General features: G+C 46.6%; 1 protein-coding gene across 25 annotated transcripts in view; it reads left to right on the forward strand.

Moving 5' to 3' along the window:
• Nucleotides 1-18,671, forward strand: part of RGS6 (regulator of G protein signaling 6) — a 541,831-nt gene that overhangs the window by 344,571 nt on the left and 178,589 nt on the right. For all 25 annotated transcript variants that reach the window (XR_011504657.1, XM_070513924.1, XM_070513932.1 and 22 more), the window contains one exon: nt 17,862-17,961. Coding sequence is in view for 24 of the 25 variants with exons in the window: in XM_070513924.1 (XP_070370025.1) it covers nt 17,862-17,961 (100 nt within the window). In the remaining variant the exon portion in view is untranslated. The remainder of the gene's footprint in view (nt 1-17,861; nt 17,962-18,671) is intronic.

Here is an 18,671-nt window from a genome sequence, read left to right on the forward strand (position 1 = left end):
CTCCTTGAGGCTACTCAGCCTGGGCAGAGGAGAGAAAGGGGAGGTGTGCCCAATTTATTATTGCAACAAACGCCTGATTTTGTCTTCTCCATGGGCTCGCCAGATGAATGCTTCTTTTATACTTCGTGTTTGCAATATTTTGTTCCTTAGGGGAAAAAAAGCTGTTTACAGATGTGAAATTATTCCGATTATCTAATCTCTGTTGCATTCCTCAGCAATGCAAAGAGTTAAATGATGCATGAAATCACCTGTCAGCCTACATTAGACAAGGCTGTGTTTACATACCCAGAGGCGGCCTGTGAATTATTTAACCAAAGGGACTCTTGGCTCGGCGTCCGGCCAGACACAGTTCAGCCCGAGTTACTTCGGAGGTGCCGTTTGCGGCCCCCAAGCTTCCGCTTGGCTGAGGAAACCGTCTGACAGACACTGGGGCCTGTCGCCAGCACCGGGTCTCCTTGAGAATAACTTGAACTAAGCTCCCACGGGCTCCAGATGGCTCGCAAACTACAGCGGAGTTTTGCAGAGTCCTGAAACCTTTGCCAAAAAAGAGCTGGTGATGTTTCAATGCAAGCAGTAGGTTTGCCCTCACGCTGCGAGCTCAAGGGTTACTGTTGGGGTTTTAGAGAGTCCGTTTAATTACAGCCCTGGGTTCCCACTGTATTTGGAACCAAGAAGACAGAGAAAGAGAGACTCCAGAGTGGAGGCAGGTAAAGATCAAAATATCACCTTGATTACCAGTTGACCTACCAGAGAACGTGGGGGACGGTGATGCTGGATGTCCTGTGAACTCCAGGATGGAGGCACACTTCCTCACCTGGTGCTAGAAATGTAGGCTTCTCCCCAGGGGGCAGGACCCTGGCTCCTTTCACCTGGGGCAGGGAACAGACGTGAGCCATCCTTTCTGCCAGCACCAGGCTCCTGAGAAGCAGCCGCCAGAAGGCAATTCCATGGCCCCTCCTCACCTTTCAGGTGAGTGTCTCCCGTCTCCTGTCGAGGAGAGTGTAGAGGCTGTGGCAAGAGAGAGAGGCATCTGGGGGGGACCTTCCACAGGGAAAACTGCGTTCCGTGTACGTCCTGAGATGTGTGAGCTGCGGATTTGGAGGAGCAAGTCATAGAGATAACAAGAGCTGGAGAGGCTTTTAGAAGCCATTGAAACCCTTTCATTTGCAGAAGGAAACTGAGGCACAATCTTGCCCTTGGTTATACAGCTTATTAAGGGTAAGACTGAGTGCTGTGTGGCGCTTTATACTTTAAGCCCTCCCCTTCCCCTTGGTGTGAAGAACGATGGTGGACGGCACAGCAAGGGGCTTTTCACCATCGTGGCCCTACCGCCTCTTAATCCATGGGGGCTCCACCCTACTGTGGGTCTCAGGCCCCAATCCCACCCCCACCTCATCTAGCCCCCTTAGCAATGGGATATGTTTAAAGGATGCACAGTAATCTGACTGCTATTCATAACAAATTATAATTTAGAAAAAAAGTCAATATCATGAAATTGAGTCAAATAAAGATCTTTGTTGATGCTTTGTCCCTGAGCTTTTTCAATTCTGAACAGACAGTTGGGAGTGCAATCAGCTCCTGCCTGAGCCACCACGGGGCAGGACAGCCAGCTTGGGGAGAGACAAGGGAGGGAGGGGACCTAACTGGTTGTCACTGGGAGAATGCTGTTGCCTCCCCGTTGGATAGGGATCATTGTCACACCTGCTTCTGCAAATGCTCAGAACCCTAGGCAGCCCTTCGGCTTCTCTCTGTCCTCTGGACGAAGTCCCCGCTGCTGTAATTACCTCATCGGCAATTTCCACTGTCAATATCACGTTTCTCCCAGCCACTCACTGTGTTGCTAGATTTGTGGAATGTCTTTCCTTTAGCTGATGTTTGGGGCTCACAGTCTGAAGTTCTTTGGTCTCGGCCCCCGGGGAGCATCCATGCAGTGTGCTGGAGACAGCAGGAAAGGCCTCACGGCCTTGGGGAGGCTAGCACCTTTGCATCACGTTCTCCAAGATCTCGCATTCGCTCCCTGCCAGAGGAGCGACGGAAATCTGAGTTTTATTTCCAGCACTGCAAGGTAACAAGTTCATGTGCGCACACCAGATTTTTATTCCCATCAAATCTCTGCATCTCAGAATGACCTACGTGTAGGCAAAGGCTTTTTATCTGTCAGAAGTTATTATCAAATGGAAGTTTTCTCTCTCTCTCCGCTGCACATACATTGTCCCAAATGCAGGCTGTGCACTTTTCTCTCCATCTCTCCAATCCCCTCCCCTAAACCCTCCAGGGCTCCCAACGCCTCAGGCTGTCGTCTGAATGTCCAAGGAGAATGTCTGAAGCCAGCATGTAATTGGTGTCCAAAAGGAGGCCCCTTGGGGACAAAAAGAGCATTTTTGAGGGAGCTCACTCATATTTTTAATGGTGCTTCCCCAGAAGGCTCAGTGCTGGAAAGCCCTACAACCATGCCTGAACCCCACCCCCCTGAGGCTTGTGCTGAACCCCACTTCTCTCCAGGGGCAGTTGGTCCCAGGAGCTGAGCCAAGAATGGCCCCTCACAGCTCTGGAAAGAGCCTGCATGTCTGTCACAGTTGAACCCTACACTAACCTGGGGAGCAGGCAGGGCAGGCGGCTCAGAGGTGAAGGCCACCCCTCCCACATGGAATCATCACTCATCTTGAAGGCAGGAGGGAGGACTGCTGGTCTGGACTGGCCTGGAGACACCCAGAAACCCAAATAGCACCCTCTGAGGCAGTTGGATTTCAGGGAAATGAGGGATGTCTGTTTTCAACACTTTCTGCAAAAATGTGTTCCACGATGGAGCTCATCCGATTCCTTCATGAGGAGACTGAGCTCCTCAGAGGGGAGGCGGTTTCCTTGTGACGAAACAAGGGTAAGGACCACAAGTGGAAAAGCTGCTCCGAGGGTTTTGTGAGATGAGACCTTCACCCCACCCCTTCACATCTCCCCTCCTCCTGGACACGCCCTCTCCCCAGAAGGGCCTGGCAATCTCAGGCTGCCCCAGCCCTAGAGGGGCCTGTCTATCCCACCACCACCCACACCCCTTCCACCTGCAGCCCCTCACCTGGGCCTGCTCACTTGGGGTTCAAGCCTCAGACTTTACCCCTCCTCCGACCGCCCACCTCCCACTGTCCCCAGTCCTTCAGGGTTCCCTGTTCTCTGGGTTTCCTCATGAGAGCTCATCCGATGGACTAATTCATCCTAGGGAGAACTCAAGTAATAGGTTAACAATTTTCTCTTCCAAGCTTCATTGCTTTTGGGTTTTTTTGGTGAGGAAGATCTGCCCTGAGCTAACACCTGTACCGATCTTCCTCTGTTTTGTATGTGGGTCACCTGCACAGCATGGCCTGATGACTGGTGTGTAGGTCTGCTCCCAGGTTCTAAACCTGCAAACCCAGGCTGCTGGAGCGGAGCGCACGGAACTTTAACCACTTGGCCTCGGGGCCAGCCCCCAAGCTTAGTTGTATTTTAAGGAGCCAAAGTTGCTTCTAGGGACCAGGGCCTTGACTCAAGAAGTGCTTCTTGAGCTTGGCAGTGGCCAGTCCAGGATCTCTATAGAGAAAGGGCCCAGGGCGCAGTCCTTGCTTGGAATCTGCATTTTCAGAGCAAGCACATTCTTTTAACTGTTTTATTTATGTTGATAGATATTTGGGAAGAGGGGCTAATCCCTGCCCTGCCAGCCCCCACCCCTGCCATTGAATGCTTTCACAGGATTTGGTCCCTTACTGTTATGCTCGCTATAGTTTGTATGTGTCCTCTTAGATCTGGTGCCAGTAGGGAACTTAGTATTCCTTAGTGTGGCCTCATCGGTGCAGATGAGGGCCCTTTCACCTCCCTCATTCAGGTCGCTATGCTTCTGTTAACATATCCTAAGATCAAATCAACCTTTTTTTTTCCTACCATGTCATATTGTAAATTATCAGTTGACTCAAATGCAAAATATCTTGTATTTGGGCTGCTAAATCACTTATCTCTCAAATTGTTCATGTGGTGTTCTCTCTATGTAGCTATGTCCTAAGTGTAGGAGTTTCCATTTATTCTTTATTACAGATAGTTTAGAACCAACAGAAGACCAACTCTAATCATGATACTCCTCACTCCTGATTCTGGAAGTGTCTTTCTGCCTTTCCCGGTTTTGAATCCAGGCTTTGAATCTGGTGTTCGTTCCCAGCCCTAATGTTAGACACAGTCTTGGCTTTTAGAAAATCTGAGCTCTGAAGTAGCACGCTGGGTGGCTTCCTGGGAATCAGACAATACACTAGACGTCAAATTAGTCGGTTTGGCACTGGAACACTGTTGAATCTGGAAGCACTTAGTCATCATCTCCTGAGAGAGAATGTGTGTACATGTATGCCTGTGTGTGCGTGTGTGTGTAATGCACGTGCGTGTGTGCATGCGGGCACACACATGCATGTGTGTAGGGAGAGAGACTGCGGGAGAGGAGGAGAGAAGGGAGAGGAAGGGAGCATGAGAATCATTTTCACTGTGTGTTGAACAGAAAGAGTTGGAAGAGCTTCTGTCGCCTGTCAAGTCATTCGAGGAGTGTGCTCATTTGCCAGGGCTGCCAAACCAAAGTCTTACAGGCTCAGTGGCCTAAACAACATAAATTCATTGTCTCGAAGTTCTGCCGTGGAAGCTGGGGACCACGCGTCGGCAGGGTTGGTTCCCTCTGTGGGCCGTGAGGGAGGGTCTGTCCCAGGCCTCTCTCCTGGGCTCGTAGATGGCCGTCTTCTCCTTGTGCCTCCACATCGCTTCCTTTCACATGTCTCTCTGTCCGAACATCCCTTTCTCATAAGGACACAGTCATATGGGATTAGGGCCCACCCTATTGACCTCATTTTAACATGATTACCTCTGTAAAAGACCCTCTTTCCAAATAAGGCCACACTCTGAGGCACTGGGGGTTAGGACCTCAGTGTAAGAGTTTGGGGAGGACATACTTCAGCCCATAACAAGGGGACTCCCAACGAGTTGTACTGAGAATGTCGCCAGTGGGCAGGATGTTCCTGCGAAGTGGGTAGAGCCATCGCTGTGGCGGTCACACCTGAGACGTGGCCTTTCTAATGTGATTCAGCTCTGGAAATGGTCCTGACCCCACCACCCACTTACCTATGCAACACCCCTCCCCCACTATTTTAGGCCCTGTGAAAGCCTTTCCTGTAGGCAGGGGGAAAACCTGCTCCCTTCCAATTCGTTGCGGTCCATGTTCAAATCCGGTAGTTTCTCAAATTTGCCTCCCTCCTCTCCACCTCCTGGTTCCCTGCAACTGCTTAACCCACAGGCAGAGGAAGGCGAAGCTCGTTTTTATTTGGACAAGAGGCCCCAGGTGCTCTGTACATCACCTTTCGCTCTCTTGTTCCTCCTGATGACTGTGTGGGGCAGACAGCAGCATCGCCGTTGAAACGTGAGAAGTTGGGCGACATGGTCAGCTTGACGAGTGGCAAGCAGCAGGGCCATGCCCTCCCCACCCCACCCGTCTCCCCCATGGTGGGGGCCAGGCACCCAGTGGGTGCTCCTACCCCTGCCTGACTGGCCTGCAGGCTCCACCTGACACTTACTTACCCTCCTGTTGCAGAATTGCTACAGGGAGACTGCAAAAAAAAGTGGCTACAGAAGCCACTTAATCCGTGGGACTAACAGAAGTCATTGGCAAATAACCCTGCCGCCCTCCCCAGGGGCTCTTGGGTTTATGTTCAGGTATCAGTATTTATCCCACAGTTTTCCCGGGTGCAGCCGGCAATCCGTCACAGGCTTCCCAGAGTTTCTGGGCTCCTTCTTAGTCAGATTAGAATCAGAATTAAATCGGATAGATGCATACTGTATTCAATCTCATTTTTTTGGTGATAAAAAATGAGTTCCTCTTGCAGTCCGTGATCTCAGGAGCAGGAGGCAAAGGACGTGGAAATAAAACCCACCTTTTCCTGGGCTTGCAAAGCTGTTCTGCCCCCAGGCAGGTGGACCTCCTCCTGGCAAGGGGCTACCTGTGGGCAGGAAAGTCCTGTTGCTTGTCCTGCCGTGCAGTGGGATATAAAGCAGTAAAAATAAGGCTGCTCTGGGGACCCAGGGTTGATGCAGACTTGGTTAATGTGACAGTCATTTTCTTTGTAGTTGGAAACCTATGCAAAGTGGGCCCACTAAGTGGGAGGTGACTTTAGTGACACCTGTTTGGAAAATGTGGCTCTCTATTCCCAGGTGCAGTCCTCTGAGGTTTCTGCAGGGAACTGAACCAAAAGAAGGGCCAGTCCTGTGCATCTGAAGGAGCAGTAGCATGTTCCGTGGTTACTCATTTGCTTCAGGTAGAAGAAGAAATTAAACTCTGTTTCGAAGGAGAGGAAATGAACATTTATTGGAGCGGCTGACTGTGTGCCAGGCACCAAGTGTGCTAAGAGCTTTTCCTACATACTTGTTTAAATTTTAGAAATAAACTGCTATTCTTTAAAATTAATAAAAGTAGTTCATGGATATTAAAGAAATTTGGGGAACTATTATAAAGCCTAAAGAAGAGAATAGAAGTACCCCTCATTCCTTAGCTCATTCTGTTTAATCCTTTGGTGGCTGGATCAAAAGGAAGAGACGAGCCAGTTCAGAAAGACCAGGGGGACCTCGTGCTTCTTTCTGTGTGAGGCGTGAGAAGGTGCAGGGGCATTTTATGGCGCAGGAACGCAGAGAGGGAAGGGACCCAAACTCTTCGGGTGAGATGGCAGCCTCTGGGCAATCAGTTACAGAGCAGGAAGGGTACTCTGGCATCACTTAGAAGTGTGTTCTGGAAGCCATCAGACCATGGGCTGGGGTGTTCAGAGCGGCATTAATTATCAGCAGCAGGGGCATGGGACGTGAAACCCAAAATGGAATCTTTGCTTCTGTCCCTCTGGCAGCACAAGACAGGGTTGTCCTGGGCCCTGCCCCATGGGATCCAGCAGGACCCCAGGGTGCTGTGGGCAGGGCTCAGGGGCAGCCGGAGCAGAGGCAGGAATTACCTGAAGTCAGCAGTGTCACCACCCCTCCCCCTGCAGGGCTCCTGTGGGGACTGACCCGCTTCTTCCTTAGGCTCATGTAAAATCCTCCTGGGGACCTGCCTGATGGGTTTCGCAGCACCTAGCACACAGTGAGTGCTCAAGTATATTTGGAATAAGTGATGATTTACCTCCTACATCCCCTTTAGGACTGTTTTACCTGATTTTGCCTGTGTAGAATTGAAGCAGTCCCCCACACTGTGACATGCCTCAGTCTTCCTCCCCCAGGGCTGACTCTCCTGTGCTCAGTGGAGCAGTTTGGGGCATCACACGTGAAGAATGATATAGCCAAAGAAGAAATGCCCTGGGGAGAGGAAATGACAGGACTAGGAGCAGGGATTGCCATCTGAGGGAACGGTGAAGAGAGTGGGCCCCTCAGGACAGAGAGGGAGGGACCAGATAGAACCATGAAACCATGCTGCACAGAGTCAGAGCCAGCGGCCTGAGGAGAGGCGGGCGGGATGGGCCTGGGGAGGGAAGGGTGGCGCCATTGCCAACGGCAGTGGGATGTTTAGCACCAAGAAGTGGTGCCACCTCGGGTCCTTCCGAGCACCAGCTGCAGGTGGTTCCCAGCAAAGCAGACAAGGATCCTAGGGGGCAGGCCGTCTGGGAAGACACCACAGAGGGGCTGGGCATCTGTGGGCGCTGGTGGGAAGTGGTGTGGACAGAGTGAAAGAAAGGGGAAGAGTGTGGGGGTGACTGTGCCTCAGACGCAGACCTACTTTCTCTTTTTAACTCTCGAAGGCTTCTCTAGGCTTTCGGGGTTTTCCAGTTGTGAGGGAGCTTCGTTCCATCCCTTCTTGTTCCATCTGGAAATGCTCTGCTCTCAGAAACTCTGGAAGGCTGTGACGGGCTCTCTCATTTCCCTGAATATTTTTTAAGGGCTGAATGTTGTCCCCTCTGTTCTCTATTTCCACCCAGTGCAGCCCACATATGGAAGACCAGGGACGCTTCAGAGATGAGAACAGTCCCTTCCCCCCAGAAAGTTACATCCAGAGGGAAAGAAGCAGAACTGCGGTGACCAAGAGAGAATGAAATGAGTCCTAAGCAGAGGCATGTGGCGCTTACCATTGGAACAGAGGGAGAAACGCTTTATTCTGGTTCTTGCCTCTCATCCTTGGAATGGAAAAAGGGAATTAAAAATGTAGACGTTCATAATACATATGTACACATGTCCTGGAAATAGCAAGGGCTGTTTCCTAGAGAGGAGCTCTCCAGCAGGGCCTGGAAGCTTGGCCAGGGTTCGGGGGGTTTGCAGCAGATCGCTGAATCGCAGCAGGAGCAAGGATGGAATGCAGGGAGTTGTTAGCAGATGAGTCCAGAAAGAAAAAGAAAGGGTTTTGGGAGCTGATACTGGACAGGTAGTTTGCCACCAAATAATAGAGGACCTTGAATTCCATAGTAGGAAACTTGACATTTATTTTGTAGCAGTAGGGAGCCACAGCAGGTTTTTGAGAAGGAGATAATTTACCAAAATTATTCCAAGCCCTGAAATTCACTCCAGTTGCCAATTCAGTTGTTCAGTTTGGAGTAGGGGAAGGTGTTGAGCAAGAGTCAGAAAGGAAGTGAGCTAAAAAGGGTGACGATTCCAGAGTCCAGGATGTCCCTGGGGTCAGAGGGAGGACAAGGTCTTATGTTGCTTGCTTCTCTCCAGGAGGAAAAATTTGTAGTAGTATTCTAGGACACTGGATGGGCCAGTTTTTCTTTAGAAACAGCAGTATTGACCTCTCATCAGCAGTAAGGGACAGGTGATATGCATGTTAAAACCAGAATATTTCTATAGAAACTTAATATGTAGGCCTCATGTTCACATTCGGAACATTTTACCATGCTGCCTAATTATTTGGGCTGTGTTGCCTCATGGTATTCCTTGTACAATTCTCCTTGTGGGGCTGAGTTGAAGAATGTGGCAAGGTAAAATTTGAGATGGGAAATGACAAAGGAGATTTGTTTTCCCTTGTGTAGAATCTGGTGTTGGAGTTAATTAATGGGCTACTGTGAGCCATTTAAGAATCTCCTGGAAATAACCTCTGAGCTGTCCATCTAACTGGTCCCAGGTAGACCAAAAATTGATGCATTTAATGTCATGGAAGCAGTTACTTCAGATTATAGACAGACATCTTCCCTGTCATCATCCCTGGCGTCTTCCCCCAAGCAGACTGCCACGATCCCTGACTGCCCATTGGTCTGGCTGTTAGGCTGGTCAGAGGGAGCAGAGAGCAGTGGAGAATGGGGAAATCCACCCACTTCCTCCACAGGAGGAGAAAATACTAATCTGTTTTGGAAACAATACAGAATACTGACTTTCCAAACATTTACTTGTAAGTAGAGGTCACTGTATGTATTAGTTTGCTGCTGCTATAACAAATCACTGCACGTTTCATGGCTGAAGGTCAATTTACTGTCTTAGAGTTCTGGAGGTCGGAAGTCTGACATAGGTCTCTCTGGGCTAAAATCAAGGTGCTGGCTGGACTACATACCTTTCTGGAGGCTCTGAGGGACCATTTGTTTCTTGCTATTTCTGACTTCTAGAGGCCACCCACATTCCTTGGCTTGTGGCCCCTCCCTGCATCTTCAAAGCCAGCAAAGTCCCGTCTCTCTCACACTGACTACAGCTGGGAAAAGTCCTTATCTTTCAAGGACTCGTAGGATTAGACTGAGCCAGCCAGGATAACCCAGCATAATCATTCCATCTCAACGTCCTTGACCTTAATCACATCTTCAAAGTCCCTTTTGCCATGTAAGGTCACATACTCACAGGTTCCAGCAGTTAGGATGTGGACCTCTTTTGTGGGGGCCATTTTTCTGCCATCCGCACTGTGTATTAAACTTTTAAGCGTATGTTGTGGCCCCATCTTCTTTCACTCAGCTAAAGCCTTGGGTGACCCGAGGCCTCCCTGGGAGCTGCCCTGGCAGCTGGTGTGGTGATGCCAGGAGCCAGCTCTGGAGCAAGACTGCCTGGGTTTCATACCGACAATGTCATTATTCAACAGTCTCATTTGGCCTTGGACAATTTACATTTCCTAAGAATCAGTGTATTTATCTGTAAAGCGGGGAATGGTTCCTAGGAAGAAGCAGATGCCACACTCAAATTAGGGTTAATTTGAGGAAATTATAATAGAGAGATTTTCAGTCCTCTGACATTGCTAGAATGTTTCATTGGCCAGTGTCTGTTTTCCTCATTTGCGTTGTAGCTGGCCTTCTGCAGTCAGAGGTTCCTTAGTCTGTGGCTTGCCCGAAGGAGTAAGGAATCTCTGCTCTGCTCATATTTCCAAACAAACAATAGATTCTTACATAAGAGAGAGGATGCCTTCTAAGGTTTGGCTATTCCAGCCAAGCTCAGGGGAGAGTCATTTCCCTTAAAGTATCATCAACAAGCCATTTGTTTACTGACCTAGAACGTCATTCTCGTCTGCATTTCTCTTCAATTAAATGGGGAAAAATGTTTTCCATAAAAATAATTTATGAAGCAGTGCATATGGTAATATTAAAACCATAAAAATAAGCCTCCAAAAGACAAAACAAATCACACGGCCTCATTCGTCTGCCCTGGCACTGCCCCTGGGTCATGTCAGCCATGGTACATTGGAGAACGGGCTCCTTGCTCAGCTGATGCTTGGGTGCTTGTGGAGCAGGTCCTTGAACGTTGTTGCTAAGATTCATGGAATCTTGAGATTTCTGTTTATTTAACCCATTTCCAAAGCATGATCTTAAAAATGTAAATACCAAGCTTACTTTAAATTGCAGATATCACCACCTGGTATATTTAGCATCCCATTCAATGCTGGAATCCAGGATAATCCAGTTCTTTAAGAATATAGCAGTCATATCATTCATTCATGCATTCATTCAATTATTCACTCAATAAATATTTATTGAGTACCTACTATTAGGATTAAATGGTGAGCGAAACAGTCTAACAGGAAATGCAAGTCCAAATTAAAGTGATAACTGATATAGAGAAAAGATAGAGGGTCCTATAAAGCTTATAACAGAATAAGCACCATAGACGAGAAACCATAGACGGATTTTAAGCAGAGGAGTTAAATGGTCAGATTTTTCCCTTGAGAGTATCACACAGGCTGTAGCGTAGAGAACAGACGAGAGAGGACTCAGGGCCCCACCATCCTTCATGGCTGCTCTTTCAGGCAGGGTCTTTGTGGCAGATGATACTATTTGATTAACCCAACCCCATTTCCATTCTCCTCTTCCCATGTTTCCACGCAATATAGAGGCTGGAAAAGCTAAACACCCTCTTCCCAGCTTCCTTTGCAGCCACATGTAGCCATGTGCCCCTGTTCTGGCCAATGAGACTGCAGCAGAGATCTGTTGGTGTCTTCTGGGAAGGAATATGCTTTTCCAGATGAAAGGAACAAGTCCAGCTGTACCAACCCTCCCCCCTTCTTCTCACCTTTCTTCTTTAACGTAGAAGTGATGTCCGGAGTTGGGGCAGCTGTCTGGCAACCTTGGGGGAAAGGCCAGGATGGTGATCCACCTAGAAAAGAGTAACTGCGATAATGCCAGCAACTACCTACATGTGGATTGCTTGTTATGTGCAAAGATAATCCCCTGTGTTTGGAGGCTGGATTTTTTTTACTTTCTATTGAGAGCATTCTAGACTGATAGAGTAATTCAAAAGTAAGTTTAACTGAAAACAAACTAACAGGCATTTCATCATTGTCATAGCTGGCACAAGGAATCTCAAAACTCCCCTCCTGCTGTTGAAATCACAGTCTTTTGAATGGGATGGTGAAAAGGGGAGCGAGTCTTGATCGCTCCCCTTCTGAGGCCCTCTGAATGTGGTATTCCTTAGTGTTTCACCTTCTAGCTTCTTTGGAACCTGTACTTTCTCTGCTGTCGCCAACACATCCTTAACTGTAAACCTCGATCCCTGAATCTTTCTGAAATGTATTATCATTGTGATGGGGAACAGATTCTGTCTTTTACCTACTTTTGTCACCATAGAAACTGAAACAGTGCCTGGCGCTTGGCAGGTGCCTAATAAATGTTCACTAAACCAGTAAGTGAAGCTGAGTACATTTAGAAGTTGAGAACAGCAGTGTGCTGTGTCTTTGGAAATAAAAATGAGAAATGGCCTGATCTGATGGAACCCATATGGGGCAGAGCATGCTCAGTGAAGCACACACATTTTGGATTAAGAAGTATGATTATCATTTGCCAGCTCTGAGTCTGCCTCCGGGCTGATAAGATGTGTCCCAAACGTCATTTTCACTCATTCACAGACACCGAAACAGAAGGGGTTTTTAATGAAATGCAGGAGCTGAAGTGACCGTCATCAGTAGCTAGCAATGGGCAGCTGATTGCCAGGTCAAGAGGAAAGGCTTCAGTAAGACCTTCGTGCCAAGGCAAACACTGCCTTCTTTGCCGAAGTTGTGGTGGTTTTTTTTTTTTTTTAATAATAACAACATAGTTTGCCTATTCTTCAAGTTTTTAATCTTCTACTGAGGAAAAATTGGAGGAGCTAAATAAATTAGTTTACTGGATAATTAGTTTACACAAACAAAACTAATATTGGCCCTTTGTCATTTCTGTTAGGAGAGCATCCATATGAGCCGAGATGAGCAGGCTGGAGCTGGTCAAGAAAGGGCCGTGTCAGGGCCTCTTTAGATCATGTCTCTGTCGGGCTTCTATGCTGTTTGTCCAGAATGCTTTCTAAAAACGTCAGAACTCCCTGGTCCTGCCCAGCACCTCTTAGCACAGGGAAGCGTTCTGCCTGGATCTATCTGGCAGATGGGCACCATGGAGAATGGGAACCCAGAGGCCTGATTGCCTGTGCTGTCCTTTCCTCACAGGCACAGCTTTGCCTTTGTCAAGTCAGAGAAGTCTCGCGTTTCAGAACTAGTTTAGCAACGGGTCCTAGGACTGCAAACATGAGGGAAGGGAAGTCCAGAGAGGTTAGGTAACCCGTTCAAGGCGAACACAGCAAGTAGTGAAGCTGAGGCCAATTTCTCTTGGGCCTCAGACCAGCTTTCTTCCTACTGTCCTGCTGCAGCTTCAGTTCATAAAGAAAGGATTGCTTCTCCCCACTCCTCTTTTACGCCCATGGCTATTTCAGTGAATTATATCTACTGTCTCATAATATTGCTCATTTCAAAGAAAATCCACCCTATGGTGGGATGGTTTCCATTTTTCCTGCTGTTTGGAAGAATGTTTTACCTGCATGTCAGTGCTGAGCTTGGAGCTCCTTGGAGAAGGGCATCCTGATTGTTGTGACCCATCCAGGCAGAACCGTTCGAACTGGCCAAGTGGTTTCTCTGCATCGCTTAGCTGTCAGATAAGGCCACCTGCTTATTGATCAGCACAGTGAAACTCAAGTCCAACCTGCTCCCTAATGACATAGAACTTCCTATTAAAGGATGTCAGGGAATTGATGTTGCTCTTCTTCAGGAACAAAAGGTGCCAGAAGTTAGATGGAACTGAACTGTCAAGATAATATAAGTATATACCTTCCCCTCCCCCCATTCCCAGCCCAGGAGCTGTGATCTACCGGTAGAAGATTAATCCAGCCAAGCCTTTGGGACCAAGAGAGAGAATGCTGAGCAGCAAGACATCAGCAGTCCTCGGGCCAAAGTAAATCCCGAGATGGTTGATAATCTGATTATCTGGATCAATTTCTCTTTTTCCTCTTCTACTCCCTTAGGATGGAGCGAAACTTTCCCTTCAATGCAAACAGTATTAAGTGCCTGGTACCTGAAAGGCATGTTGGCAGGCCCTGGGTGAGGATAAAAAGATGCATCTTAGATTTGGTAGACAGATTTGGGCTTAGATTTGGGCATTGAAGTCAGGAAGACTTGGGTAAGAATCCTGGCTTTGCCACTTACTGGCTGTGTGTCCTTGGATAAATCACTTAACCTTTCTGAGCCTCAACTTCAACATCTTTATTAAATAACTTTTAAGACTGAGAAATAAATTAGATAACAGTTTATTTAAAATACCTGGGACAATATTGATCATAATGTAGATATTCTGAAAATATTTGTCATTATAATTTATATATGCTCCTGGGAGCCCAGTTTTGATTTTTTGGTAGGTCTGTACTCTTAGCATTTCTCCATAAACCATGACAAAAATTTCAAAGACAGTATTATTGGCTGATGTTGCAGTGGACCTTGCTTCAGAATCAAACTCAGCTATCGCAAATTTGCCTGACACAAGTGTGGAATGGACTATGGAGCAGAATAAACCCGAAGACTTTTTAAGTAGATGGTGGATGGGGTAGATGGAATTTCTGCATTCTTAAAAAGGATTGGATTCTAGGTTACCCCACCTCTACGATTCACTGATTCTTATTACCAAGTATTTGTTGTAGATTCAGCAATTTCTGATAAATTCGTTTTTTTCAGAACCCTGTTGTATCAGTCAGCCATAGCCACAATTTTGCTGCAGGGCAAACAACCCCAAACCTGGTGGCATACAACAATAAGCATTTATTTCTCACTTGTGAGTCTGCGGGTCAGCTGAGGTTTGACTGATCCAGCTATGGGTTGGGTTCCTTCTGCTCCATATGTCTCTCACCTTCCTCGGAATAACAACTATTCCAACTATAGGGATAACCTCCTAAGAGAAGAGGGTAAGCATAACCATGCAAGCACCTTGAAAGCCTCTGCTCACATCACGCGGCTAACATTCCATTAGCTTGGAAAGTCACATGGCCAAGCCCAGAAGTCAAGGAGCAGACTCTCTACCCATCATGAGGCCACAGCAAGAATTTGGGGGTATATTAATACCAAGGGGGAGTCAAGCAGTAGGGCCCAATGAAACATTCTTCCACATCTCTGATGTTGTAGACTATTGCTGGAACATAATCCCCTTTCTGGCCAGTTAAGGGAGTTGTCCTTTTGATCTCACTGTGACCTCTGATGAGCGATATACCTCTTGGTACATGGTGGGCAACGTGAGAAAATAGGTCTTCCTCTTCAGTAAATAAGGCCTTTTAAGATTCAGTAGTGTGGTGAAGCAACTAAGCGGAGCGGAGGAGAAAAGAATCATGGAGACTTCCTCTGCACAGCCAGTCTTTAAATCCAGCCCACATGAGCAGAGACTGGAAATGATTACCTTCTAATGACAAGTCAGGGGTCTAACTAAATTGAAATATTGGCTTCCCTCCAATTCCCATCGATTTTCAGGCCATTCCATAGAAAGCAACAATGTAACTGATACTTCTGGTTTCAGATAGCACACTAGATCAAAAGCATAGATTACTTTGAAAATATCACCACTTATCTAGGAATAGCTCTCCTCGGCTATTCGCAAGTAATACTCAAACTACTATGAATCATTGGGTTGAGTTTAGAGGACAGAAGCGGGGGCACTAGCTGAGATTATTCATGTGAATATGGATGAAAATCCTTATCTTGTCATTTAACAGAATGCAGGTCTTCAGAGCACGACCCTTTTTCCTAGCATGATATGTTCATCTACTGCCCAAGGGGCACAGTCAAGCACTGTCTAACGACATTTCAGTCAATGATGGATGGCATGGACAACAGTGGCCCCATAAGGTTACTACCATATAGCCTAGGTGTTTTGTGAGCTATCTCATCTAGGTTTATGTAAGTACACTCTGTGATGTTTGCACAATGACAAAATTGCCTAATGATGCGTTTCTCAGAAAGTATCCCCATCATTAAGCAAGACGTAACTGTACTTCTCAGGAAAACCCGGAACCATCCATGGGGGAGAACGATCTCCCTGCTTGGCTGGTTTTCTGGGCATCTTATTGGGTGGCAGAGCAGCCCAAGGGGTAGAAGCCTGAGATCTGGGGTCTGCAGCTGGGTTCAAACTCAGATCCACAACTGGGTAGCTGTGTGACCCTGGGAAGGTTGTTTAACAACCATGCTGGTCATTGCTGCTGCTCACAGATGGTCAGTTCCCCTCTCCTTCTAGCACCCAGAAGACTGGACCCCTGGCTCCTTTGTGGTTGTGTGGTGCCATGTGACTAGTTCGGGCTGAAGAATTGGGAGCAAATGTATTATATATAACCTCTGGGCTGTAACATTTAATAACCAGTGCGAGTCTCCAGAATTCTCTCTTGCCCCTCTAGAACGATGACCAGCAACATTCAAGATGGTGGCTGTTCCATCAGCCTGGGTCCCCAAGTAACTACAATGAGCAGAGTGCCCCTGGTGACCTGCAGTAGACTTGTAGCATGAGAGAGAAAACTTGGTTGTATTAAGCCATTGTGATTTTAAGGGTTATTTGTTACCACAACTTAACCTAGTCTACCCTGATTGATACAGCTCACTAAATCTTAGTTTCTTTATCTGAAAGTGTGGATAATAGTGTAATCTAGCTTAGGAAGTAATCATGGGGATTAAATGGCATAGTGTGTGTATAATATTTAGAGTAGTACTTAGCACGTAATAAATTTTTTTTTAAGATTTTATTTATTTTTTTTCCTTTTTCTCCCCAAAGCCCCATGGTACATAGTTGTATATTCTTCGTTGTGGGTCCTTCTAGTTGTGGCATGTGGGACACTGCCTCAGCGTGGTTTGATGAGCAGTGCTGTGTCCGCACCCAGGATTCAAACCAACGAAACACTGGGCCGCCTGCAGCGGAGCGTGCGAACTTAACCACTCGGCCACGGGGCCAGCCCCACATAATAAATTTTTAATACATTTTGGCTATTGTATATTATTATTATTAAATTATGCCATATGCTAACTGTGTCTTACAAGTTACTGATTTCTTTCAAACAAGTTGTTAGTCATGTGACTTTGAGAAACTCACTCACCCTCAAATTGCAATCCTAGTACGTTAGACTAAACAAGCTACAGCTTTAAATTTCTAGACTTAAAATTACGTGAATCGTTTATGGAAGCACTCAGAGAATCCATCCTAGTGTTTGAAAGATATTCTATTGGTTAGGGGAACAAACTGTGTGGTAAAATTACACAATATTTTCTCCCCTCTTCTAGTTGCCCTCCCTCCACTCAAAACAAAACAAAAAGATCTATGTCCTTGTTACAGATCGTTCTGTATCCTATTCTGAAGATTTCTGTCCTGGCTTGTAAATTTTTAGCTACGCATTGGTTTTTAGGCGCCCACATCCCTGGTAGTCCATCTCCCCTCTCTGCTCTGTGTTCGATATATGTACACAGTATCTTGTTTCATCAGTAAGATTTCACCTGACTCCAGGCCACAGCCCACCGTGGTCTTTCTTCTGATGCTGTGGTCTTCTTTAGCCCAAAAGCAGAGGATCCTATCCTTGCTCCACCTTGGTCCTGGCTCCAGGTGACCACTCTCACACCACCGCCTCCAACTTCTCCTGTCCTCCAACTTCTCCAGCTCTCCAGAGCTTTCCATGTCTTGATTTACAGTCTTCATTTTTTCTCCTATGTTACTCTGGCTGGATCCTTCTCTGTCCCAAAGACAGCCCTACCTATACATCCTAACAGCTGTTTGTTAATATATTAAGCTAAACTATAGGAAATTGCCATTTTTTAAGGCTGGATATGGCAATTTCATATGCTTATATATAAACCCGATTTGGGAAGGAGGAGGAATTTCATTACACATATATTGAATTACACGTTGGACCCTATCAAGTATTCTAATGTATTTCTCCCTCCTTACCTTGTTGAACTGGGTATTGTCCTTACAGACCATAATTTATGCCCTCGTATTTAATCCCCGGCCGCTCCACCCCCAGCACTTGGTCCATAGCAGATCCTGCTATACATTTATTGACTGACCAGGTGGAGGTTTTTCCTGATAGCTATTATTGGCATCCATGTTCCCACATTTTGGCTGTTCATAAAGATGTCATTTACAATCACTTTGTGGGAGACAGTAATACTTCTTTTCTTCAACCTCTTTCAGATTGAAGATATCATTACAAAGATGCAAGATGACAAGACAGGCGGTGTGCCCATCAGAACAGTCAAGAGCTTTCTCTCCAAAATCCCCAGTGTTGTCACAGGTAAACGTTCTCCTTACAAGGTGTTAGTGGCTACAGAAAGAGGCTCCTGAAGAGCATGTAGCCTCAATTGTGACCTGGGGGTGTCTGAGAATTTGTGAATAGTAAAGCTGATATGTTCAATGTACTTCTTAAATAAGGTCGAGTTCTGGTCCTGGTTTCTAGGAAGGAGCTACTCTCTGCCGATTGTTAAAAATACTGTTACCGTTACCAGCCCTTCTGTGTGTGGGGTGAGGCTTCTGGGAAGAAGCTAGCTCATTAATAAACTGGCTAGCCCATCAGCAATTTGGCCTATGGGGTGTACATAAGCATAGAAATATTAAAGAACTTATTTTAGTTTTAAACAAGCCTTAAGAAAATCTTATGTCCGCATTCTGCAAAATGTTAAGATTTTTAGCTCACTGTACTTGAACTCCTGAAAGAAGTGCTTTTAAAATATTTTTCTACGTTACTTTGGGGATTTTTGTGTGTGTTGTGTGCTCAGACGTTTCTTTAAAAGTTGTTCATTGTGAAATGTATCAAACACATGGATATTGTTTCAAGAATAATAATAAAACAGGTCACATGTACCCATCATGATGCTTCATAACTAAGACATCACCAGTATCTTAGAGCTCCTGGTTGACCTGCTGTGAGTGGCGTCTACCTCCCCTTCCACTTGCAGTAACCACTGCCTACTTTATACTAATCAATCTGTTGCTCTCTTCATGGTC

The sequence above is a fragment of the Equus asinus genome, chromosome 7, assembly GCF_041296235.1.
Source record: "Equus asinus isolate D_3611 breed Donkey chromosome 7, EquAss-T2T_v2, whole genome shotgun sequence".
In the NCBI taxonomy this organism is placed as follows: Eukaryota; Metazoa; Chordata; class Mammalia; order Perissodactyla; family Equidae; genus Equus; species Equus asinus.